The 26,859-nt window shown below is 42.3% G+C and overlaps 1 protein-coding gene and 1 long non-coding RNA gene across 4 annotated transcripts; one reads left to right on the forward strand and one right to left on the reverse strand.

Annotated features, from left to right (window-relative positions):
* The first annotated feature begins 56 nt into the window (after positions 1-56).
* Positions 57-18,072, forward strand: LOC144313873 (uncharacterized). The gene is made up of 2 exons (XR_013379512.1): positions 57-313; positions 7,477-18,072. It is a non-coding gene; the product is annotated as an uncharacterized LOC144313873 (long non-coding RNA).
* Positions 8,499-26,828, reverse strand: ATP5F1C (ATP synthase F1 subunit gamma). 3 transcript variants are annotated; one of them, XM_077897278.1, is made up of 10 exons: positions 26,681-26,828; positions 17,934-17,968; positions 17,100-17,231; positions 14,520-14,724; positions 13,698-13,841; positions 13,517-13,581; positions 12,251-12,406; positions 11,505-11,601; positions 9,245-9,281; positions 8,499-8,643 (listed from the first exon to the last, which is right to left on the reverse strand). In XM_077897278.1, the coding sequence occupies exons 1-9, from the start codon at positions 26,734-26,736 to the stop codon at positions 9,275-9,277; spliced, it is 897 nt and encodes a 298-aa protein (XP_077753404.1). In that variant the 5' UTR covers positions 26,737-26,828; the 3' UTR covers positions 8,499-8,643; positions 9,245-9,274. The 3 variants fall into 3 exon arrangements, with proteins under 3 accessions (XP_077753404.1, XP_077753405.1, XP_077753406.1); XM_077897279.1 differs by lacking the exon at positions 9,245-9,281; XM_077897280.1 differs by lacking the exons at positions 8,499-8,643; positions 9,245-9,281 and having other exon boundaries at positions 11,501-11,601.
* Between the last annotated feature and the right edge of the window lie 31 nt (positions 26,829-26,859).

The raw sequence follows: 26,859 nt of genomic DNA on the forward strand, positions 1-26,859 counted from the left end.
AGCCGGCCTCGCCCGCGCCGCCGCCGCCGCCGCCGCCGCCGCCGCCGCCCCGGGTTGCAGGGGTTACGTCACGCCCAGGCCGTTCTGGGTCGGGGCCGCGCGGGGCGGAGCCTGCGGGACCCCGGGAAGGCCCCCCGGACCCCGGCCTCAGGGCGCCCCTCTGCTCCAGCTCTGGGTTCGGTGCGCCCCAGTCGGCCCCGCAGGGCAAAGCCAGTACCGGAAGCGGACGGCGCAGCTGCGGGCACGCGGAGCTGCTGTCCTCGGATCCCCCCAGGCTGCCGAGGACCGGGCGTCGTCGCAAGTATCTCGGGTCGTAAGTGTTGGGTGGAGTCAGCCCGTGGGTGGCCTGCGGCGAGGGCTGAGCTGGGGGTCGCTTAGGCACGTCCCTTGTGCCCCCGCCGAGTCAGGAGCCTGCCTGCCTGCTTCCTGCCCAACTGCCCGTCTGCCCACCTGCCCACCTGCCTTCCTGCCCATCTGCCTCCCTGCTTCCTTCCTTCCTTCCTTCCTTCCTTCTTTCCTTCCTGCTTGCCAGCTTCCTTCCTTCCTTCCAGCTTCCTTTCTTCCTTCCTTCTTGCCTGCCAGCTTGCTTGCTTCCTTCCTTCCTGCTTGCCTCCCTGCCCCTTCCTTCCTTCCTTCCTTCCTTCCTTCCTTCCTTCCTTCCTTCCTTCCAGCTTCCTTCCTTCCTTCTTGCTTCCTTTTTTCCTTCCTTCTTGCCTCCCAGCTTGCTTGCTTCCTTCCTTCCTTCTTGCCTGTCTCCTTTCTTCCTGCCTTCCTTCCTGCCTTCCTTCTTTCCTTCCTGCTTGCCAGCTTCCTTCCTTCCTCCTTCCTTCCTTCCTTCCTTCCTTCCTTCCTTCCTTCCTTCCTTCCCTCCTTCCAGCTTCCTTCCTTCCTTCTTGCTTCCTTTCTTCCTTCCTTCTTGCCTCCCAGCTTGCTTGCTTGCTTCCTTCCTGCTTGCTTCCTTCCTTCCTTCCTTCCCTCCTTCCTTCCTTCTTTCCTTCCTTCCTTCCTTCTTGCCTCCCAGCTTGCTTGCTTGCTTCCTTCCTTCCTTCTTGCTTCCTTCCTTCCTTCTTTCCTTCCTGCTTGCCAGCTTCCTTCCTTCCTTCCTTTTTCCTTCCTTCCTTCCTTCCTTCCTTCCTTCCTTCCTTCTTGCCACCCTGCCTCCTTCCTTCCTGCCTACCTGCCTTCCTTCCTTTCTTCCTGCCTTCCTTTCTTCCTTCTTGCTTCCTTCCTTCCTTCTTGCTTCCTTCCTTCCTTCCTTCTTGCCTGCCAGCTTGCTTGCTTCCTTCCTTCCTGCTTGCCTCCCTGCCTTCCTTCCTTCTTGCTTCCTTTCTTCCTTTCTTTCTTCTTGCCAGCCTGCATTCTTCCTTCCTGCCTGTCTGCCTTCCTTCCTTCCTTCCTTTCTGCCTTCCTTCTTCCTGCTTGCCTCCCTTCCTTCCTCCTCCCTCCCTCCCTCCCTCCCTCCCTCCCTTCCTTCCCGTCATCTCTCTCCTCTGCATTTCTCTGTCCGTTTCTCTGTTCTTATACTTGGCACAGTGCGTTTTGTATTTGAGTTTATGTGCTTTTCCCAGCAAATGTTGTTTCTGAGTAGATCTACGTCTTCCCCACAGGAGGTATTCCAGAACTGTGAACATAATAGACACTCCATTTTTAAAAGCCTTAAAAACACAGGAGAAAGCTGTGTTAAAGCACAGTGGTGATTTAGCCAAATGACCATTCTGCAGAGATGGTGCTCGGTGGCAGGGTGCCTGTAATATTTTCTTTGCTGACACTTGGGTTCTCAAGATTATCAGGGACCTTTGGGATGCTAACTATATAGGACACTTTGAAGTCCTAGCCTTACCTGACCATTTTGTAGCCATTTGATAGTGTTGAACACCTATTTTTTTATTTTTTGAAATATCTTTCTTTTTGAGAGATTTTGAAAATCTCTCCTACCTTGGATCTCACAATACCGTGTTCTCTTGCTGTACCTTAGTACTTCTGGAGGCTCCTTCTAATATCTATATTAGACCCCTCTTGGTTTGCCTCTGTGTGTGTGTTCAACTGCTTAATCTTTTATTCCAGAAAATTTCAAACCTACAGCAAAGTTGAAGTAGAAAAGTGTGAGCACAGGCATCTATACCTCATCTAGATCTGTCAATTGTTAATGCTTTGTTACATTTACTATGTACGTATACACATACACTTCTTTTCAGAACAGTTTGAAAATAAGTTGCAAACTTCATCACACATAACTCAGAAATACTTCAGCTTGTATCTCCTCAAAGAAGGACATTCAGAGGTTCAGTTCCCCCAGGAAGTCGTTTCTGGGATGGAGCTCAGCCTGCAGGAGGTTTTTTAAGGAGTGCTCCTGGGATCACCACGTGTGCAAGGGGAGGGGATTGCAAGGCACTTTCAAGGAGACCTCAGCCAATCCCACAGGAACTCTGAAGCTGGGTGGCTGCTTCAGATCTGTTCTGAGTTGGGACAAGGGGGCTGGATCTTTATATTCCCATGTTGATAAGTTAGTGCTTGAGGGCTTTCCCAGAAAGGGTGTGTGGTTTGGGACAGAGGTGCTCTCTGCAGCTGAAGCGATTGAGGGAAAGCTAAAGTCCCTTATTCCTGAGGATCTGAGCAGTCTACTACAAGATTCAGTCCTGCCCTAGTATGTTCAGGTTACCGTAACACAGTACTACAGAGTGGGTAACTTAACGAACAACAGAAACTTATTTTTCACAGTTCTGGGGGCTGGAAGTCTGAGATCGGGGTGCCGGCACAGTTCTCTTCTGGCTTCCAGACTTGTGGTATATCCTTACAAGGTGGAAGGGATGGGAGCACTGTAGATCTCTTTTATAATTGCATAAATTCCATTCATGAGGCCTTCACCCTCATGACCTCATCCCCTCCTTAAAGGCCCCACATTCTGACACCGTCGTGTGTGTAAGGATATCCATGTATGAGTTTGGGGTGACACAAACATTCGGGCCATAGCAACTAGTGTACCCCTTGTATTAGGAGATCCACTTCTTGGTGTAAGTGTGAGGAACAGCTCCTTCAGGATTCCAGGAGGCCTCTTTTCCTAGGAAAGACATTGACAGAAACAAAGTCCCAGCCCCTGCTGCTGCAGCAGAGCCCCCATGGTACTTACTGTTTGTGCTACGTTCTTCGCCTTTGGCTAACACCACTGCTGGTCTAAGTGGCTTTCCCTGTGGCAGGACCCAGAAACTTGTCCCCACAGTGCTGCCCACCGTGTAACTGCGGTGTGGGCTTCTAGGGATTGTGGTCGGTTACTCCTGCCTGCACAGTGACTTCTCTCTGCATGCTGACCCCTGGCTGATGTGCCCAGCTGGCAGCGGTAGCTAACATTTCTGTGGGACTCCTGCTGTGCCCCATGGTGAAAACAGTCCCCCTTTTGCAAATTAAGACTATCAACCTGCAGGAGCCAGCGTTGCAAGAACAAGAACAGTTTCCTGGGTGGGTCACTAAGAGTTACGTTCATAGGGACCAAACTGTCAAATGATACACAGAGATAGAACAGGGGCCATTGGCCCTGCATTCTTTGAGCCCTTAAGGATGCCACGAATTTCTCCCTTCTCCTTTCCCCCTCAAGCTGCAGGGCCAGTCCCAAGCTTGTTTCAGCCTTCCTGCTACCACAGTTCTGACCCCACAGGCCAAGGAATCAGCATGGAGGTGGCGCCAACTTCCCTGTCTAATGTAATTACACATTGAGGATCTAGAGAATTGACTGTTGACTGGGTCCATCCTCCCAGGGACCCAGTGCTTCATTTATTGCTGGGCCTCATCTGCCCCCACTCCAGCAGAGCCCCACAGTGACTCTGCATCTCCTGGTTTCCGTCTCTCCTCTGCCTCTGTGTTCAGCAGTCCTCAGAATGCTTCAGTATTCCCTTTCTCCAGTGGGAATTACTTGAGTAAATGGCTGTTGGTTCCTTTGCGGAAGGAGTGGGAAAATCATTATCCTCTCTGTTTGCTGTTGAGTTCTCCCTCCTAAAGACTTAAGAGTTTCAGTCTGAAAATTGGCTCAGATCCAGATGTTGGGCAAGGAATCATGGCTGCTCATCGGGGAGACTGTCCTCGGCCACCTAATTATCTAGCCATGAATTATCTTGATGGTGCCTACACATTGGCCGCCCATCTGTTTCACCCACCCTTGTTCTGGGAGCCGTCTCTAAAACTCACCAGGTGAGCCTTCCTCCCCCACCCCTCAACATCTCTTATCAGGAGCTCCTTCACGTGGCTTCTGACTGATACGCAGTGAAGCACAGCCCTTCTGGCCTGTATTATCTGACAGTCCTTTTGTCTCCACTTTGCTTGATTATCTGAACTCTGATGCATCATACCAGCTTGCTTCCCCTGGTAAAAGTTGTACAACCTGCATACTCTAGAAGGGCCTACCTTGTGCCAGGGGCTCATCCTGCTGCCACCAGTGCCGAGGTCCTCATGGCCAGCCAGGTGGCTGATCCAGCTCCTAAGATCCTGTCTTAGTGTCTACTACCTCCTCCTCTTCTTCCAGTACACACTGCCCCAAGTGAGCCTCTTTAAGAAGCAGCCTCTGAGGTGGAGGTCAGTCTACAGGGGTGCTCTTGGGATCACAACCCGGGGAAAGAAGGAAGGTAGGGATGGGACTCGTCTGAGTTCAGGCTAGGACTTTCTAGTATGGCTTTGTACTCTGACATGGAGCAGGCACTGGGTATGGGCTGCCCAGGAGGGAGGGGGCTGCAACCTTGGGCAGGGCGAGCTCCAGCTGGGCAGTTCCAAGGAGGGTTAAGTGCTGGGGGCTGTGTACTGACACAGTTTCAGAAGCTGGGGGCACACACCCCTCGGTCCTGCTAGGGGGATTGGGAGGAGCATCACACCTTCCTCGACGCCATAATACCATTGTGGCACACAACACTCAAGGGTGACACAGTAGTATTACCCTGTATCCATAGCATACTCAGATCTTCCCATAGACTCCAAATGGCTTTTATAGCTTTTTAATTTTTCAGTCTAGAATCTAATTAAGAATCACTCATTGAATTTCGTTGTCATCTCTATAGTCTTTTTCAATAAGATCCCCCCAGTGCAGCTTTTACTTTTTTTTTTTTTAAGATTTTATTTATTCATCAGAGAGAGAGAGAGAAAGAGAGAGAGGCAGAGACACAGGCAAAGGGAGGAGCAGGCTCCATGCAGGGAGCCTGACGTGGGACTCGATCCCGGGACCCCAGGATCACACCCCGGGCCGAAGGCGGTGCTAAACCGCTGAGCCACCTGGGCTGCCTGGCTTTCACTTGTGTGTGTGTGTGTGTGTGTGTGTGTGTGTCTTTTATGACATTTTTGCAAAGTCCAAGAGGTTTGTTTTTTTAAGGATTATTTTATATTGTGTCTTGCAATGTTTGATTGTTTTCTCACCTAATTAGGTTCCAGCTAAACATTTCTTGGCAATAATATTCCTACACAGGTTAACAGCAAGGATCGTTTTGTGCCATCACTGACGACAAAATTTGGTCACTTGTAAAGGTGGTATCTACCAGTCTCTCCATTGTAGGGTTTCCTTTTCCTTTTTTTTTTTTTTTAACTTTGAGATTAATAAGTAATCTATAAGGTGATACTTTGAGACTATTTGAATAACCTGCTTCTCCACCTTTCACTGCTGTGGTTTTATGAGCATCCGTGTCTGATCTTTTACTAAGTCAGCTATTACTCTGGTGGCTACGAAGTGGTAATTTTTCTAATGCCAGCATTTTTTTCTACCTTTCTTAGACATTCTATAAAGTTCCCTCATTTTTTTTTTTCTAGTATGGCATTAGTATGTGGTCAGAGATTCTTTTTTGTTCAGTGAGCTAGAGTATCTTGCCTTTTTTATTCTTCTGCTGCTTAAGTTGTCCCGTATTTAGCCAGCAGGAGCCTTTTCAGGCAGTTGCTGCGTGCTTTTAGCATGCCTCTATCATTCATTGGTTGTTTCCATACCTGGTGGCACAGGATTTTTCAGGGATTGGCCATCTCTGGCCCTGGTTCTTCCCACTGAGGAGCAGTATTTAGAAACCAAGATAGGATAGGAGCTCTAGCTGACCTTTATTATTACTGGGCTGTCATTGCTTCAGGGGCTTCTTGATGGAGAAAACTAGAAAACATGAATATTCCAAAAGTCTGAAGTACTTACTGATGCCTCTGATTCAAATCCCTAACTACATATTCCTTACCTCTTCTTGTTTCATATTTATAGTTCCCTCCTCCCCACATGAGAACCCTGGTTTCAACTGCATCAAATACTTTTTATCCTAAATTCTTCCTGAGTTTCAGACTAGTATAACTAACTGCATCTAATCAACAACTAATGTCTATCTGGCTATCCCATATCCAACTCAGACTTAGTGTTTGATGGATGCCCCAAATTGAACTCCTCTGTCTCTCTCTTCTTGGCTGTATACTTTGGAAGGGCAGCTACGGTGGTCACCTCATTTACTGATAAATGCCCAATATACAGCATAGTATCTAGCAGGTGGTTAGTGCTCGATAAATGCATGTCTTCTAGAACAGTTCATCTTGCAATAGCATGTAGAATTAGAGTGCAACTGTCATTACTAAAAACCTGAATTATGCACTTTAAAATGGTGAATTTTACTGCATGTGAGTTTCCTCTCAACAAAGGTGTTAACTTTGAAAGAACATGGATTCAAGGTGAGCTGCTGTGGTGGTGAGGAGACAGGAGCTTCCTGTGAGGGCTGCAGCCCCAGGAACGAGAACTGCGGTGGCTGCTGTCCCTCAGAGCAGTGTCACACCGTCTGCTGACCTGCTGGTAGGACCCAGGACCTGTGGACTGAACTTTCATCTTGAAAGCAGAGCTGACTCCCTCTAGGAGCTCTGGTCCTTATCATGCGGTCCTGGTGCAACGTGGAAGTGCTGGGGACTGGGATGAGAGAACCCTGCCCATCAGGTTGACAGCTCGGGCTTGAAGGCTCCAAACGCACTTGTGTGTGTGGGGGGGTGGGCTTTGCTTTCTTTCTCTTCAGCACTTACCCTCTGAGTTATTTCTGCAAGCATTAGCTCACTTGATTTTCATCAATGAAAATCAATCAACAACCTGATGAAGTAGGGACTATTTTCATCTCCATTTCACAGATGGTAAGACTGAAAGATTAAGTCACTTGCCCAAGATCAAGCTGGGGTGAGGGGTGAGTGGGGACTCCATTCCACTTTGCTCCACCAAAATGTTACAGAATAGATAATTTAAGATACACAGGGTCTTAAAAGGTCTACCTAGTTACCTGGAAGATGTATACCGCTAAAATATTTGGGAGGGAGAAGTGTGACACAGGACCGCTGACAGACTAGGACGTCCCTATTCCATAGATAAACGGGGGCTGGTACCATGGGGCGCCCACAACTGCTGTCCTCACTTCTGAACCTGTGACAGTCTGTCATGTTCTGCTCGACAGACTTTTACTGCTGTTGGTTATGTGCCTAAATTCCTGCTTTTCTTCCTGTTGTGCTGTCTAGGACAGGTAGTCCACCCTCACGGAAGTGCTCTGCTGTCCTCAAAACTGGAGATGTGCCAGCGTATTTAGAAGCAAGATAAAAACGCCACCTAGCCCCATTCCTTGCTTACATTCCTGGCGGGGATTTGGTAGTTTGAACACACCTAGGTGTCTGTCCAGTGCCTCAGCCTCATTCATTGACCCATCAAGTGACTTTTGTAAAGTCTCAGGGAAGCTCGAACAGGACCCTGGGTTGTTTATTTTCTGGCAGCCTTCCTTCAGTGGCAGTACTGTTCTTGACAGGGTTGTGGTTGCTTATCAACTTTTATATGACTCACCGTTCAGTTCATTTTTTTGTGAAAACAGTTGTCGGTAAAATAAAGTATTTGAAGAAATCTTTCTAAATACATGTATTTATTCAGTGGTTTTTAAAAGTCGAAAGCAATATACAAACTGTTAAGTGAGAATGGGAATATATCTTTATGTATTTTTTTATAGTTTCGTAGTCTTTTTGTAATTTATGTAAGTATTACTTTTGTAATTAAAAACTAAGTTCCCTAATTTAAATAAATAGGACAACGATGACAGTTTGATGTGGCCAACGTGCAAAATCAGGTCAGGCATCCAATCTTAATGGTTATCTAAATGTGAATATGGAATGCATTATACCGAAAGCTTCCTCTGTGCTTGGAAAAGATACTTAAAATTTAAAGTAAGAAAAAAAAAAAATTTAAATTAAGTATATGCCTGGAATTCTATATTCCATAGATGAGAAAGATTAAATGACTCCAGTAGCATTTTTATTTCATTCTGATGGATGTTCTGTGAGAGTGTAGGAGAGTGAAAGCCTGGGCTAGCTTGTGGCCTGTTGCCCACCCCTCCGCCCCCAAAGGTGTTCTGGAACCGTAAAATGAGCAGAGCCTCTTAAAATATCTTGCTTACCAACAAATTTTAGTAGTAGCATGTTAATATTTTTAAATACTTGTAACATCTCATTTTGAAAACTACTAACTGTTGTTCCTATATAATAAGAAAAGACAGCGATTTTCTTATGTAAGCTGTTTATTGTAAGATAATTTACAAACATTTTGCTGTCTTTAGTAGTTTAAACAATGGACCAACAATTTCTTCTGATGAGGACAGCAGTAAGCTAAAAATAAAATCAGCGGGCTGAATTTCCCTTCTTTACCTGAAAAAGTACAGAAGAAATAGCAATCAGTTCTGGAGGGAAAAATAATGATGTCAAGAGATAACACATATTTAAGTGGGGTTTAAAGAACTGACTTTACGTAATAAAACGTTACTATATACTAGTTGTTCTCAATTTTGGTCTGGGGATCTTTCTATAGGATCCATGAAGGCAAAACTATTTTCTTATTTGCCTGTTTTACTCGAGTATATGGTAGCATTTTCCAGAGGCTACATGACATGTAATATCAGGACAGAATGAATACAGACATAGATGAGAATCTAGTGCTCTTCTATTATGTCACACATGAAGGGGTCCTGAGACCACCAAATTTGAGAACCACCACTCTTCACTAATCTATATTTCATATTTCAAAATAATGCTAATTCTCTATCCTTAAAGTTTATTGAATAAAAAAAAAAAAAAAAAAAAGCCCCCTGGCATTACCCATATGCTACCACAAGCTGGCAGCTACTATAAATGGGTCAAAATCTAAATCTCTGAGAATCCATTTCACTGTTGCTAAATCAGCTTCAATCATATCTAGATAGATTTCTTTCTGGAGAGGTTGGGGAGAAAGTGTGAAATATTGCCACTTTACCTCTTATCTGAGGATGAAACTTGGTTTTCATTAATCCCTGGTTATTATGTTAGAAGAAAAAGACAAACAAAACAAGCCAGTCAAGAAGCAATCCATGCTAGTTAATCAGGTATTGTTTCCAACTAAAAACATCCATTTCTTCATTCAGTATCTTGAGCATATCATGTAAATTAGCTACCAAAATATTCCTTTAAAACAGATTCAATGACTGTTATAAAAAGTTACTAATTTTGGTCTGGTTAGAACAATAAAACCATGATGATGCAAGAAGGCAAAACTGCACAAGTGTAATTTAAGCCACTACTTTTGCTATCAATAGAACACAGTATATATTACTAAAGAGCCAAACATGTTTGTATTAAATAATAAAGTTTTAACCAGAATAACTAATAGGTTATAAAGCATGCAATCCATTCATACCAACAATCCAGGCTTGGAATGCACAGCCAGCCCTTAATTAAGGATTTAGACTACCTTTCTAGAAAGCCAAAATTTAATAATCAATTTCTGATTTTTTTGTTCTGGGTCTGTTTTTATGTCCCAATTTCCCTCTCACTTCCTTATTTTGCTCCTGTTTAGCCAGGTTTCCCATGTTTCTAGTTAAGGAAGAGTGTGATCCTCAATTCTGCAGATGCTCTATCCTCACATTCCCTTTTCAAGAGCAAAACAAGATCCTTGGTTCTTTGGATCTCACGGCCCCTGAAACCTTCAGATGCAGCTCTTTCCCCTGGGGCCTCTTTCACCACCCAAGAAAATAGCGTAACATTAGCAGTAGGATATAGAGGGAGGAGGAGAGTGTATAACTTATTTACTTAATCCTTGGATTAGCCCTCATGTGATAACTGGGCAAAACTGAGTCAGAGAATATTAGCCAAGTTTATCAAGCTAGTAAGTGGCAGGGCCATTCTAATGGCTAGCACGTTAGTGACTGAGAAATGGGTTGGTTAGTCTTAACAAAGTCATGCTCAGAAAGCACAATAAGACAAAGACACTTGGGCTGGCAGAGCTGACGACTTATACAGTGGTCTCCAGAAGTACGTCAGTGTGGATGAAGCTCAAGGGAAATAAGACGTGGTGGTGCTAATACTAGACTAGAGTTGGTGGCCAGAAAACACAGGATCATGTATATCAAGCTAAGGTGTTTTGCAGGATGATTATGTAAGAGAATGGATTCTATTCTTTTTCTCATAACACTGTTGCAAGGCCAGATGTAAATATTGTAGGCTTTGTGAGTCACATACTATCTCTTTTTAAAACAAAATAACCATTTAAAAATGTCAAAACTGCTCTTGGCTCTGAGCCACAGTTTGCTGTTCTAAGGCATTTTCTAAGATAACTTCTATTTTTGCTGTTGGGGCTGTAAGCTCTCTGAGGGCAAATACTGTCACCACCACATCCTCAGTGTCTAGCACAGGGTCTGCCACATAAGGGGGCACCTGATATCCTTTTTAATTCAAGAGAGAAATGACAAGGTTCTATCTGCATTAGGTGGGCCTAAAGGGGGAAGACTCAAGGGATATTTACAAGGTAGAATTTATAGAACTTAGTGACCGATTAGTAGGTGGTGAGAAAGAACGAGTTAAAGATAACTTACTATATACGTTTACCTCTCGTCACAATTACCTGTGTATTTTTGTTACCCTGTTAGAATATCAATGCCTTGTTCACCTCCTTTGATAATGCCTAGCACTGAGGTTGGCACATGGTGGGGGTTTATTTTAGTCACTTTTTAAATAGAATCCCTATTTTCTCAACCCTGATTTCACAAGCACTAACATAATCCAGGCAACCAAGACGTTTTCTTGAGGAAAATAATACATTATAATATGGTATTGACATAGAAAACTTAGGAAATAAAGAACCAATTTTTACCAAGATTTACCAAAAACCCCAAGATTTATGTGAAATTGAGCCCAAAAGCAGTCCTGTAAGTCAGAAAGCTTGGTTTAAAGACAGATTTTATAAACGATACCGAATTATATACATCCTTATTCCTAATGCTTTAGGAAAATGAAAGCTAGCAATATATTGATTTCTAAAAAGAAGATACTAGGCCAAAAGTTTCAGCTTAAAACAAGCAAAAGAAATCAGAGCTTTCATTTTCACCAAATCTTTATGTCCTAAGAGTAAATTACAAGATTAGGCAGTGGATCATTTCACCTTTCGCAAAACAAAAGTGAGCTTTTAAACATCCTTATGTTAAGCCAGCAGACGGGAAGAGATGAGGGAAAGTGTCTGAAGGCAATCTGCTACTACTTACAGAGCTGCTGCACCAGAGATGATTTCAATCAACTCTTTGGTGATGACAGCCTGGCGGGTGCGATTGAACGTCAAAGTCAGTTTGTCAATCATCTCAGCTACAAACAAAACAAAGGGATTAGACAACACAATCCAACACTACAAAAGAATAATTTGTTCATTAACATATTCAAAGATGTATGTTGCTTAATTTAAGATTACGAATTTGCATGTCTTTTTGGTATGAAACCTGGCCTCTCAAAAACTTTTACAAAGTAATTTTACCTCTTCCATGGATACCTTTTCAAAATACTTGCTAATTTACTGTCTACCAAGTGCCCTATACTTCCTTTAAGGCAGAGATGGTATTTCTGTCTTTTCAGGTAAAAATATTCAAGGAAAGGGATGGTCATTGGTCAAAAATGTGACAATCAGTGGCAGAGGGATGCCTGGGTGGCTCAGTGGTTGAGTGTCTGCCTTCGGCTCGGGTCATGATCCCAGGGTCCTGGGATTGAGTCCCCCACTGGGCCCCCCACAGGGAGCCTGCTTCTCCCTCTGCCTGTGTCTCTGCCTCTCTGTGTCTCTTATGATAAATAAATAAAATCTTAAAACAAACAAACAAAAAAAGGAATCAGTGGCAGAGCCTGTGACTAGATCCTTGTTCTCTCGTCTCTTGGTCTACTTAAAGAATGGCAATGTTTTTGATGCAAAGATCTACAAGCTACTCTCAGCAAGAGAATCCTGAGAAGAGATCCACTATGTGCTTACAAGCGTTCTTGCTAGCATTGTCCATGGCTGTCATCCTGGCACTCTGCTCACTCGTGGTGGATTCCTTTAGAGAATAGTAGATGATGTTGGCCAAATTGTATTCTTGGTAATTCTGCAGCACGTCAGCATCAATATCATCATAGATACTCATGCTCTCTGTTAAAACAAGTTACAAGTTATGAATTTCTTTGAAGTTGTACAGTGCAAAAAGGGATTTAATCTGAACAGCTTACTAGTATAGAAACCCTAAGTAATTATAGAGCAGAAATCAATGTAAGATAGGTTAAAACAGTTCTAAAAGTTTCATCTATTTCCACACTATCAATTATAACAGATTTTCAGCAAAACATAATGTGTAAACAAAACATTTGATATTCTACTGCAAATGTTTAACTTAGTAAAAACCAAGAAGCCAACGATTAAAATAACTTCTCTGCATTTCAAGGTTATGAAGTCCTCTGGATAGCATCAGTGCCTGGCACAATGTCAGCAAATATTTTTTTTTTTTTTAAATAAAAGAATTAATTAATTAAAAAAACTGAAGCTCGTTTAGGGGAATACAAAAATCCCAAATTAGTCATTTGATATTGGAGAAATCTGCAGGTATCCATCAGGAAAATGAGAGGGAAATGGAATAAAGAAGGGAGGGGAATCAGAAGCCAACACAAAATGCTATATGGATGATAACCCCAGTTTTATACCACTAAGAAGAAAAATGACAACAGTCAATTAAGAATGGCATGTCATTGTCAGAAACATCCAATGTCAGAGACATTAAAATGTTAAAAAAAAAAGTATATCTTAATACATAAAATACATATGGAGAAAAGAAAAATGCCTCAGGAAAATAAAATTGGTTCCAGAATATTATTTCTAGGATACTTCCCTGAGCAACGATGACGTTCCTTAAAGAAGAAGACAAGAGAATTGAGTGGGGCAACATAAATTTGTTGTGAGCACTGTTCACATAACTGCTCCAGCTGCTGATCATACTGTGCTTTGGTAGAGTTCCCAGACAGAGATTGCAAAGCCAATTCTAGCTAGGCTCTTCAATCTCGAGAACAAGAAAGCATGTCTAATCATTTATTTATTTATGTTCAGTTAATGAAAGAATGGAGTAAGAGATCATGGAAACCACTGATAGATGGTGACAAGAAGAGCACAACATCGTTTTGCTACAGGCCAACCTGACAAACACTATTTTCCTGAAAGCAAAAATCTCTGCCTTCTACACAGAAAAATACTTTTCCTACAAAAACTGCTTACCAGCACTTGCAACGGTTTCAAGGGAAAAGATGGGCTTTTCTTCTGTCTTGTAGGAGATGACAGACCTAAAAATTAATAAGCAAATATCAATCTCACAATAATATTTTAAAATTTAAGTAAGAATTTGCTTATTTTAAAGAACACAAGCATGAAAAAGCTTAGATTTCTAAATTTTTCTTGCCTGAACCGATTAAAGATGATAGACCCTTCGTCAAATTCGTATCCAGAATTCAGCAGTTCCAGGGCAATGACAGATGCATCTCCAAAAGTAGGAGGTTTTCTTCCTACTTCTTTGAAGGACACCAGAAACTGGTCAGAGTGAGTCCTACAAGAGAATCAGGAGATCACGCAGAGCAGTTTAAAGGAATATTTCTGCCAAAATAACACGGGAATAAGGAAAAGTGATTATTTATTTCACTGTGGATCAAGTTTTTTTTTGGGGGGGGGCAGGCAAGGGCACATTCACTGAGTAGAGTTGTTCTATCCATTATCATGATTATTTAATGGCTGCAAGGAATAAGGACTAATAATCAGTCCTCTCTTATGTTGTATTTCTCTACGCCTTTATTTATCTTCTTTCTATCTCAATTAACTGCTGTTTATTTCTGATATTTCCAGGCTGTGCTAGCTACCCAGAGTCCTTGCTTGTTTAAAATGCCAACTAGCTTTTGGTATTCCTGTTGCATTCCACTTGTACTAGATGGAGAAACACAAGCCAAGTGAAAAACAGAAGAAATTTATATATTCTGGTATTTCTGAAAAAATAAATAAATAAATAAATAAATAAATAAAAACAAAACCCAACCCTCTGAGAGTAAAACAGAAGAAATTTATATATTCTGGTATTTCTGAAAAAATAAATAAATAAATAAATAAATAAAAACAAAACCCAACCCTCTGAGAGTATAAAAATAGGTAATGATGCTGAAATAAACCATCAAAGACACTCCCGTTTATTCATGCTTGCACCCATTTACACACAAATAGTATCTATTTAAATTACCTATGAAGTATACCCCTGATTTTATCACCAATTCCAACGAGCATAACTTCTTTCCCAGCTGCTTGGAGTGTGGCCACCTCATTTTTCATCTGTTTAGCAACCGAGGAATGAATAGCACCACAGAGCCCTCGATCTGAAGACACACCGATAAGAAGGTGTTTCTTCTTGTCTTCAGGCACCTTAATATCAGCTTTTTCATACAGGGCTTAGATACAAACAAACAAAAACAAGAATTTTAAAATATGTAACATACACTAAATATAGCAATAATCCCTGATTTACAAAAGAGATGAAAGAGTTGACTGTTTTTGAAATGATGCATTTAATTTAGGAAGTACCTAACTAATATAATCAAAACTGTCTGTTACTTATTCAATTCACAATCAGGTTGAAAACCATAAAGCTTTAAATCTCTATATCATAAAGGCTCCATGGGCCAATTAATCTCAAACGGTGACTTAAAGAAATCTCTGGTACAATTAAAGAACTTGTAAGGAGGCCTGAATTATAGAGTACCAACTTACCTACACATCAAACTCGTGAAGAATGCAAATCTTCAGTATACAAGCAAAAATTAGGAAGTATTTAGTGACCTGCTTCTATAATCAAGCTCATATAAAAACTACTGGCATTAAAATAGCAGATGCCACTTTATTTTGGGGATTGCCTTAACCACCTCACTTGGTTGGTCTAGTCTTGTAAGGAGCAGAGGCCAAGAGAGGATTAAATTGGATGAAATATGCACAGATTTTACTGGGAAGCTCAGGAAATGGCTGTGGGAGAAGTGGGAAAGGAGTTAGAAGGGCCTTCACATCATGACACCTGTCTGAGCTCCAGGAAGGAGGGAAGTGAGGTTGGGTGGCAGCTTCCTGGACTACTGTATAGTTGAGGGGAAGTTCAGCAAGGAGGTTGGGGGGACTGCAAGTCTCCCAGGAACATGCCTGCTTGGGCATCCTGTCTGCTCAGGTGCTGGCTAGGCATAGCCCATGGGAAGCGTGGCCTGGGTGTAAACGCTGGGGGAATTCCAGTGGCTGGGACCCCTGCAGGTGCGGAGCATCTTCAGGGCCACCACATTCACTCATTTTAACAAAATTCCTGCTATCACCTTTTTCATTAGAGAACAAGGATTCTCAAATGCCTAAACTGGAGGATCCTCCATAAAAAGCAGAGAGTAGTATGATGGGAGGACACCCATTGGGATGAGCACTGGGTGCTACTCCTGAAACCAGTATTACACTAATATGTTAACTAGATTTTTTTTTTTACAGTAGGCTCCATGCTGGGCATGGAGCCTGATGTGGGGCTTAAACTCTCGACCCTGAGAGTAAGACCTGAGCTGAGATCAAGAGTCAAACATTTAACTGACTCAGCCACCCAGGTGCCCCCTAATTAGAATTTAAATAAAAATTTGAAACAAAAAAAGGAGAGAGAAGTACTCAACTCCAAAGTACTATTTAAGTCTCTTAAGTTTTATATAGTATAAAATGCCTGTTAAAATTTTCTAATTTAAATATTTAAAATGATCAGCCACTTAGTATCTAGCCGTTAGTATTTGGTTTGAAGGACTTCGGAACTGACTGGAAGCCTCGGCTTGAATTTTTAATATTTTACCGCAAATACTCTAATCAGACTTCTTCTTTATTAATTTCGTGATTATGGACTTCGGAGGGAAAAACATTTATTATACTTAATCATATCAGCAGGAAAGGTGAATAGTGAAATAACCTCCCTTTTTTATAAATAGGCCAGAGTAATTTATCAACCAAACTTAACTGAGCCACCAGGGTGCTTCGTATTTATCATGCAGCGAATGGGATTCACAAGAGCTGGTGCTGGTAAGGATTGCTGGAACCTAACCTGCCAACCCTCCTCTGTACTGTTACGTGAAACTAAATGTAGCGTTTTGAGAGCGAGGACCCATTTCCACCAAGGCCTAGTGTTCTATCATTTTCTCATGCAAAGTTTTTACCAGTATAAATGAACATTTTAAAACATGGAAGAGTACAAGAAAACTTTTGCACGAGGAAATTTACATCTATTATGTTAATGCACAGATAATACATAAATTTTCTTCAACTTGGAAATAAGCAAATTTTGCCTTTTTTACAGTTGATGTTGACACATTCCACTCATGTATCCACGCTTGCTCAGTCAACTCCACTGTAGGGTACCACATCCCCACCCCACGGTCCTAAAACAGCACATCACAATGTCATAGGACAAAGCCAAGCACCTGAGTTGAATGCACTATATCTCTAAGTTCTTTTCAATGTATAGTTAATAATCTGGAAACATTTTCAGAGTATTTTAAACATTCAGAGAACAAACAGCGGTTACTAGGCAGGCTTTGATGCCAAACCACCTAAGTGCATGACCTCGGGCAAGTTACTTGACTTTACTGTTTCTCATCTGCAAAGCAGGGACCCTAGCAGTTCTGACCTTCATAGGTTTGCTATGAAAAATGAGCAATGTCAAACTCTCACAATAGACCTGTTATCACCAAACACCAAATAAGTCATTAGTGGTGATCTCTGTTAAGCAGTTCTTCATAATTTGTGAATTACTACACCCTTCTCTTACCCAAAGAGCCTACTCCATACACTCGAGCTGGTTTCAGCTCTCTCTCGGCTCGGGCATATTTTGCTGCTGCTACCATTTTCATAGACTTGGTGATTTTCTGGATGTTTTTGATGGACTTTAGTCGCCGGGTAACTGAAAAGCAAAAGTACTGTGTTACATTATAGGAGTTTTAACGTCACTTGTGAATTTACTGCAATAACTTTCTAAACTGCAGGGCAGAATAATCAGCACTTAGACACTGATTAACAGGATGACGCTAACTGAGGCTTGAAATTAAGAATGAGTACCAAGCAGACGTGACCCAGCTGCTCTTCGGACAGACAAGGTGGCCACGTGAGTGCTAACAGGTCAACCCAGCTGCCACTCACACAGGACAGGCAGGACGGCCACAGAGCAGGGCAGTTTATCATACATTTAAGACATTTAAATAGGAATGCCTGGGTGGCTCAGTGGTTGGGCACCTGAGGTCAGTGAAACCTCCACTCAGGTCGTGATCCTGGGATCCAGGATCGAGTCCCGCGCATCAGGATCCCTGCGAGGAGCCTGCTTCTCCCTCTGCCTCTGTCTCTCTCTCTGTGTCTCTTGTGAATAAATAAATAAATCTTAAAAAAATTTAAATATAGCTTTTTCTACTTATATCATTGTACAGACAAAAGAATGAGAACAACCATGTGTTGCCTCACTCCAAAATAAGTTACATATGCACATATGACCTAGAATCATCTTGTCAATTTTGACCAAATATACAATGGGCTAAAGCAGCATATTTTTCAAAGTATTTTTTTGGTCAAAATTTAGTTTTTGTTAATTCACATACTGAAATTAAGTACTTACTATCTTTTAGAGTTGCCATATTTCGAACTTGGATCCTGAAAATAAAGGTTTAAAAATATTTTAGTTTTCTGAAAAATAGCCCAATGCAAGAAAAACCTTCAAAGTTAATAAGTTTAAAAAATGCCCCACAAAGAAACAACCTATTAAATATAGGACTCTGATATACATATGTATACACACACATATATATTTAATCCCTTAATACTGATAGCAAACCTATTATTACCAAAGGCCTCATTTTGTGTGACCTGGCAACACAAACCTTCCACTGCAGTCACGTAGTGTTCACACTTGCTCTAATCCCGCTTCCATGCCTACCTATGTCTGCACTGTTTCCACAACAGAAAAGTCCTTCCCCTTGTTAGGTTATCCAACTATACTTAAAACCAAGGTCAGGCACCTCTAAAAAGCTACCTTGACTTCCTTAGTTCATCAAAACTTTCTCAAATAAGATCAAGTAGATCAATTATACATTCTAACATGACCACATGTGTGCAAGTACAGTTGACTTCTCCAACTCCACTCAATAAAAAATGTACTAAGCAGCTATTATGCTTCAGGACATGCTCTGTGGCCACAGGAAGCATACTATTCTCTCATAAACGAGATTCATAAAAACTTATGATTTACATTAAATGTTTTTCTAGTCTTTATGATTAAAGTGCTAATGCATAAAAAATAATTTGATTTAAATTTATGTTAAATATACACACATACGTGCATATATTTATAAAAGATAAATACATGAGGCTCACCACCCTAAGGAAGACAGCACATTATTAAATATAAATTATTTCAGCTCTTCAGTCCCTACAAAGTGCCTGTGTTGGCTCAGAAAACTCCATGGGAGAACCAAAGATCTGTAAATTTGTACATACAGAAGGCCTAAGGAGGGCATTCCCAAATAGTACATGGTTTTGAAGCTGGAGACATAGGTTGGGTTAATAATTTTAAATTTTATTTTATAAGTTAGCAAGGAAACATGGAATATAAGCCACACCCAGTTTAGTTTTTCAGTAAAGTACCTCAGATGGCAGTGAAAAGCATAAAATGATACTATATTATTGATGATATGAGGGCTGCTGCAGCCTCCAAGTGTGAGAAAGCAAGAATCTAAACTAACATGTGGGCAAAGCAACAGGGAGAATAGATTTATGAGCAAGTTCTTAAGAGTGAAAAGGAAAACAATAAGAATGATTTCCAATTTAATGACTTGAGTAGATAGTGTTGTCATTAACCAAGGCAGAAAGACTGAGCGGGGATGATCTCTCTAGAGATCATGAATTTTAATGAATAAAGACCATGGGAGAAGTGGAAATGTCCAATGGGTTTGGGAAACATGTGAGACTTTTGATACTTGAGATACAGATCTGTAAGTTGGTGACAAAATAGGGAAGTAGAATTAAAAGCAGAAGGAACATTTCCTAATTTTATGAGGCCAGCATTATCCTAATATCAAAACCAGATAAAATTATAAGAAATGAAAATTTGAGAACATGATCTCTCACGAACACAGATGCAGAATTCCTCAATAAAAGATGAGCAAACTGGGGGTGCCTGGGTGGCTCAGTCGGTTGGGTGCCTGCCTTTGGCTCAGGTCATGATCCCAGGCTCCTGGGATCAAGCCCCACATTGGGCTCCCTGCTCAGCGGGGAGTCAGCTTCTCCCTCTCCCTCCTTGCACTCTCTCTCAAATAAATAAACAAATCTTTAAAAAAAGAAAAAGATTAGCAAACTGAATCCAACAACGTATTAAAATGAATTATACACCATGACACTATGACCAAGTGGGATTTATTCCAGGTATGCAAGGCTGGCTCAGCACTTAAAAATCAAATAATAGGGATCCCTGGGTGGCGCAGCGGTTTGGCGCCTGCCTTTGGCCCAGGGCGCGATCCTGGAGACCCAGGATCGAATCCCACATCAGGCTCCCAGTGCATGGAGCCTGCTTCTCCCTCTGCCTATGTCTTTGCCTCTCTCTCTCTCTCTCTCTCATCATAAATAAATAAAAAACAAAAACAAAAAAAGAAAGCCTTTAAAAAAATAACAGTAACAATCAAATAATATAATCCATCACATCAACAGGTTAAAGAAGAAAAATCATATGGCCAATAGATGCAGAAAAATTTTTTTGACAAAATCTAATGCACATTCACGGTAAAAAACAAAAACAAACCAAAAAACCCTCAGCAAATTATGAACAGAGAATTTCCTGAACTGATAAAGAACATCTACCAAAAGCCTCTAGGGTTTAATGACAAGAACTAGGAGTTTCCCCCTAAGATTGGGACTAAGGCAAGGATGTCCTCTCTCATCACTCCCATTCAACATTGTACCAGAAGTCTTGGCTAATACAGTAAGAAAAAACAGGGGGAAAAAAGGTATACAATTTGGGAAGGAAGAAATAAAGCTGCCTTTGTTCATAGAGGACACAACTGCCTATGTAAAAAATTGCAAAGAATCGGCAAAAACCTCTCCTGGAACCAATTACAGTAAGGTTGTGGGGAACAAGGTCAATATATACAAGTCAACTGCTTTCTTTTATAGTAGCTATGAACAATTGGGAATTTCAAATTAGAAAAACAATAGCATAAAAAAAGGAAAGAAAAACAGTGTCATACAGTTGTACACTTAAAAATGGTTAAGATGGGGGACACCTAGGTGGCTCAGGTCATGATCCCTCACAGTGGGGTCTCTGTTCAGGAGTTGGCTTCTCCCTCTGCCTCCGCCCCTCTTCTCCCCAGCTCATGCGGTCTCTCAAATAAATAAATAAAATCTTAAAAAAATGGTTAAGATGGTAAATTTATGTTATGTACATTTTATCACAATAAAAAAATACATTAAAAAGATTATAAATCTAACAAAACAGGCCATAAGAAACCCACAAAACCGGGATGCCTGGGTGGCTCAGTGATTGAACATCGCCTGCCTTTTTGTCTCAGAGCTTGATCCCGGAGTTCCAGGATCAAGTTCCACATCAGACTCCCTGCATGGAGCCTGCTTCTCCCTCTGCCTATGTCTCTACCTATGTCTCTGCCTCTGTGTGTGTGTGTGTGTCTCATGAATAAATAAATAAAAATCTTAAAAAAAAAAAAAAAAAAAGGAAAAGAAATCCACAAAACCAATGAAAGAAACTAAATGCAAAGAGTTCATATTTATGAATATTCAATATTACTAAAATGTCAATTCTTCCTAACTTGATTGATACAATTTCAGACAAAATCTCAGCAAGTTATTTTATATATACCAATAAACTGATTTTAACATTTACATGGAAAGCAAAACACCCCGAATAGCCAATATAATACTGAAGAACAAAGCCAGAGAACTGATACTACCTGAGCCCAGACTTTCACGCGTAAGTGAACTAAAAAGCAACAAAACAACAAAAGCAGCAACAAAAACAAATGAATACACAAACCGAAAGTAGAAAGAGGCCTACAAACAGTACAGATGGCTGCCAGGGTGAGAGGGGTGAGGGGATGAGGACAGTGGGTGAAGGGGAGTAGGAAGTCCAGGCATCCAGCTGTGGAGTTAAGTTGGGGAAATAAAAGACACAGCAGGAGGAAGAGAGAACCAGAAACAGATCCACACAAATACAGTCAACTGATTCATGTCTGATACAGGAGCAAAAGTAATTAAATGAAAAGAGGACACTCTTTACTACAAGTGATCCTGAATACTGGATATCTATGGGAAAATATTAATCCAGATAATAAAGCCAGAAAACAAATCCTACACTTTTCACAAAAATTAACTTGAGGCATAGATCTAAGTGTAAAACACAAAACTATAAAACTTCTAGAAGATATCACAGGAAAAAATCTAGGTGCTTTGAGGATAGCTCTAAGTTTTTACATAAACATGAAAAGCATGACCTATGAAAGAAAAAATGATTAAGCTGGGATTTATTAATTTAAAAAACTTCTACTCTGTAAAAGACACTATTAGAGAGGAAAAAACAAGCCACACACCAGGAGAAAATGTTTGCAAAACACTTATCTGATAAAGGACTGCTATCTAAAATACACAGAAAACTCTTAAAACCCAACAGTAAGAAAACAAACAACCCCAATAAAAAAATGAACAAAAGGGGGTCCCTGGGTGGCCCAGCGGTTTAGCACCTGCCTTCAGCCCAGGGCGTAATCCTGGAGACCCAGGATGTAGTCCCACCCACATCAGGCTGCCTGCATGGAGCCTGCTTCTCCCTCTGCCTCTCTCTCTGTCTTTCATGAATAAATAAATAAAATCTTAAAAAAAAAAAATGAACAAAAGATCTGAACGCAAATCTCACCGAGGAAGATAAACAGATGGCAAATAAGCAGAAAAAGGATGCTCAGTATCGTATTATCAGGGAATTGCAAATCAAAACAATGAAATATCACTACACACCTGTAAGTTTTTTGTTTTTTTTTTTTTGAGAACGAGGGGGAGAGTAAGCAGCCTCCCATGTGTAGCATGGGCTCAATCTCATGACCCTGGGATCATGACCTGAGTTGAAACCAACTATCAGACACTTAACCACCTGAGCCACCCAGGCACCCCAAGAATGGCTAAATCTTTATTTTTAAAAAAAGATTTTATTTATTCATGAGAGAGACACAGAGAGGCAGAGACATAGGCAGAGGGAGAAGCAGGCTCCCTCCATGCAGGGAGCCCAATGCGGGACTCGATCCCAGGACCCTGGAACCACGACCTGAGCCAAAGGCAGACGCTCAACCACTGAGCCACCCAGGTGTCCTGGATGGCTAAATTTTCAACAAAGGACAATTCTAAATGATGAAAAAGATGTGAAGCAACAGGAACTCTCATTGATTGCTGGTGGGAATATGAAATGGTATGGCTACTCTGGAAGATGGTTTGACAGTTTCTTATAAATCTAAACAGTGTTAACATATGATGCAGCAATCATGCTTCTAGGTATTTACTCAATTGAGCTAAAAACTTATGTCTACACAAAAACCTGCACATGAATGTTTATATCAGCTTTATTCACGATCGCCAAAACTAGAGGCAACCAATATGTCTTTCAATATGTGAATGAATGGAAAAACTGGTACATCCATACAATGGAGTTATTCAGCAATAAAAATATTCAGCAATAAAAATAAATGAGCTACCAAGCCACAAAAGACATGGAGAAACCTGAGCTGCATATTGCTAAGCAAGGAAGCCAATCTGAAATGGCTTTACACTGTCTGATTCTGACTATCTGGCATTCCAGAAAAGACAAATCTGCAGCAAGAGTAAGATCAGCAAGTAACATCATTTGTTGGATGACCTTTTTTGTGGATCAACTTTTTCACCCCAACTTCCCTGTTTAGCGTTCATTCAGTTCTAAAGACATCTATGTTACTTTATTATTAAGCACAGTTTGGGTACCTACATAGTAACCTTAAGCTGATCCAACTCTCTTTAGGGGGACCTTGCTCTACTGAATACATAATTCTTGCAAATGAAAACGTAAAGTTCTTAATCAGTTGCTTGTTCTGGAACATGCATCATGTCCTGGGAAATCCTCAGGAGATTACTGGAGACACTTGAAACATATCAAATACAGTGGACAGAAATATCAGTGGCTGTGATTACCACCATTTACTATGACCACACAGCATCGTTATCAAACCTGAGAGATGTAGTAGAGGAGGGAGTCAGGGAGGTTGCTAGGGTAACGATTCTTCAAAGAAATTACAGAGTTTGCAAGAATGTTAAGGTGTCTAATGCTGTAGAAATATAAAAGTCCATCACCTGTCTCTCCACCAAACAATGACTCCCTGGCACCCCTGCGACCACCCTAGATCCAGTCTTGTTGGGCAAGCACAATAAACCTTCTCACACTACATTTTATGTAGGAACCGTATAACGCCGTCTACATTTTTCAGTTTATGTATCTGGATCCATACCAGCACTTCCCCACCATGCTCTGTTCTTTAATTAACTGTGCACTATCATTACCTCCATTTAACAGATGAAGAAATGCTGGCAGAGACACTGAGTACCTTGTTCAGGGTCACATAGTCAGGTGAGTGGCAGCTGAGATTCAAATCCTGGTAGCTGGCTCCAGAGTGGATCTCCTACACTACACATCCTGATACCTCACATGTTTTACATATCTGCTACCTCAATCTCAGAAGGCAACCTGCCTTCCTTTTCAGTGTATGTAATTCAATTCATGGCTACTGGAATGCTATTATAAAGAAATATCTGCTACCTCAATCTCAGAAGGCAATCTGCCTTCCTTTTCAGTGTATGTAATTCAATTCATGGCTACTGGAATGCTATTATAAAACAGTTCCATTTTAGAGCATGGGGAACATGGAACACGTCCCCTGATTTGAAGACAGAAAAATCCCACTTCTCCCCAAACCCCTTATTTCCATTTCCTTAAATGCTACTTAATAACAAGTTTAATTTCTGAAATTTAGGGTATCTCACTGAAACTCTAAACAACATAATTTCACATTAATAAATAAAATAATAAGGCCTAATACTTAGCTAACGTAAGCTAACCTCCCTGAAACAAAGACTGTTAACGATAACAAACTGCATTTTTCAAAGCTCCCAAAAACCAAAACAGAACAGAGACACTGCCCCTTCGTGGTTCTGTGAAGGCAAAGCTATTTTCTCCTCTTCCAAATTAATTCTGAGGAGTGTGAAACATTAAGATGGTTTTCATTTCTGAGTTTAAAAGGCAATTAGGAGTGGGAAGCAAAAGGGCACCCAGAGCAATGGAATATGCATGACGCATTCCATCAGTTTGATGAATATTCATAACCTACCAATTTAAAACCAACATTTCTAAAGGCATTAAGGTCAGGACTACAACCTGCATCTGCCAATGTAGGGGCCGAGCAGATGTGTCAAGACAACGCTTATTTAAAACAATCCCTTGTTATCATATCTTCAAACTGTCTTACAAGGTTTTGTTTTTTTTTTAAAGTAATTAATACAATTTTATGCAAAATATTTTGTTCTCCTTTCAGGAACCCTTTCCATTCCTGAACAATCAACTTGGATACTCCATCAGGTAAAAATACTGACAGATGACCTGGCTGCGCAGAACAGGGGAAGGAAGGAGAGCTGATGCTTGCTGAGCACCACTGCAGGCCAGACACTGTCCCACAAAGCTCACTAAGACCATGTGTATTTGTTGACCACCACTCTTTTTTTGGGGTGTGTGTATGTATATGTATATGTGTATATATATATATTATATATAATATATATATATATAATATATATATATATATATTTTTTTGGAGTTCCATTTGATTTGACCACCACTTTTTAGTACTGTCCACAGTACCTACGTGGTCCAGGTACTGGACCAACAGGTGTGTGAGGAGTGACTGACAAATGGACAACCTACATGACTGAGAATCCAACTAAGCGACTTACTTGCCATGAATACTCATTTTCAGTATTAGAAACAATCCTGACTTTGAAGGCAAATCCACCCACAGTTTCAGCAGGCATTCGCATCCGGTGTCATTACCTCACTATCCTACAAATCCTTTGCTTAATGAAATCCATAACTTGTTCCCATTAAAGCCTTTATCGTCTCTGCACGTGAAAATCAGGACGCAAAAACCTAGCTCGGCGCAGCAGCTCCTTAGAATTCCTCTTTGCTGTAAAAACTGGGGAATTGGTGCGCTCAGCTTCTAGCCAATAATCCCCTTAGCACCGTGTCTGAACTTCTTCCAGACTGTCTAGCTTTAAGACATTTCATCCTATTATATGGTACCACCCACAAAACAACGTTTACTCTGCCTACTGCTGGGCTTTCTGACATGCTTTTTTTTTTTTTTTTTCTCCTTTCCTCCCCGGGAAACCAATGTTTAAAATCCTCAATCTGGGCAGCCCGGGTGGCTCAGCGGTTTAGCGTCACCTTCAAACCAGGGCCTGATCCTGGAGACCCGGGATCGAGTCCCCCGTCGGACTCCCTGCATGGAGCCTGCTTCTCCCTCTGCCTGTGTCTCTCTCTCTCTCTGTCTCATGAATGAATGAATAAAATCTTTAAAAAAATAAAAAAAAATAAAATCCTTAACCTTGCACCGCCGTTCACAGATGGCGTTTGAAAGCCGCCCAGCTGTCTCCTCCCCCTCCTGGGGACCTTGGGGGGCAGCTTCATGACCTTGCAGGGTAACTGCTTGAACCTGCTGGTTTCGAGGCAGTACTAGGTGTCTCTCCCTTCCGATCGCCATCAGGCGGGTCTTTTTTTCCGGGTCCCTTCTGCACCCCAAGTGCCCCGGGCGGAGGGCACTCGCTCCGTGCACTCAGCAGCGGCCGGCCGCGCTACACGCTGAGGGCGTCAAGCACCTCCGGGCTGAGGCCAACAGCTCCCGCCGGCCCAGGCGGCCTCTGCCCGGCTCTGCAGGGCCCCTGAAGGCCCTAGACCTCGCCTCGGGGCCTCCCCTCCCCCTCGGGCCGGGGAACGACTCCCCGGGCTGCACCTGCGCGCAGCGCGCTCCGCAGGGATGCATCAGAGGAGGGACTCCCAGGCCGCCCCCAAATCGAATCGGACTCGGGTCTCCCCCGCTCCCCCCGCGAGGCCCCAGACGGCCGCTCCTCGGGTCCCGGCCGCCGCTCCCCCGCAGCCCGGGCTGCCCGGGGCCTCCGCGGGGCAGCGGGCCCAGCAGGCCTTGCGGCCCCCGGCCGGCGCCGCTCGCCTCCACTCGCGTCCGCGCCCCCCGGACCGAGCTCTGCCACTCCTCGCGCCGCTCCCGGCCCTCCCGCAAGCTGCCATACCATTGCGGCTGCACGGCCCAGGCCGAGAGCCCGGCGACGCCCGCCCGAGAGAACATGGTGCCGCCGGCGCCGCTGAAGGTCGGTCAGACAGGCCTCACCGCGCCTGCGCGGGGCCTTCCCGACGCGCCCGCCCACCGCGCTCTCTCCCGCAGTCTCGCTTCCTCCCGCCGCCGACGGCG

Source organism: Canis aureus, chromosome 5 (genome assembly GCF_053574225.1).
Source record: "Canis aureus isolate CA01 chromosome 5, VMU_Caureus_v.1.0, whole genome shotgun sequence".
In the NCBI taxonomy this organism is placed as follows: Eukaryota; Metazoa; Chordata; class Mammalia; order Carnivora; family Canidae; genus Canis; species Canis aureus.

Bases quoted from the DNA above. Each gene is read 5' to 3' on its own strand.
- ATP5F1C (XM_077897278.1), bottom strand. From the start codon at position 26,736: ATGTTCTCTCGGGCGGGCGTCGCCGGGCTCTCGGCCTGGGCCGTGCAG. The intron at 14,725-17,099 runs GTAAGAGAAGGG...TTTGTATCTAAG, and splicing joins GTATGGAGTAGGCTCTTTGG to CCCTGTATGAAAAAGCTGAT. The intron at 11,602-12,250 runs GTAAGCACATAG...TTTTGTTTGTAG, and splicing joins CAATGCTAGCAAGAACGCTT to CTGAGATGATTGACAAACTG.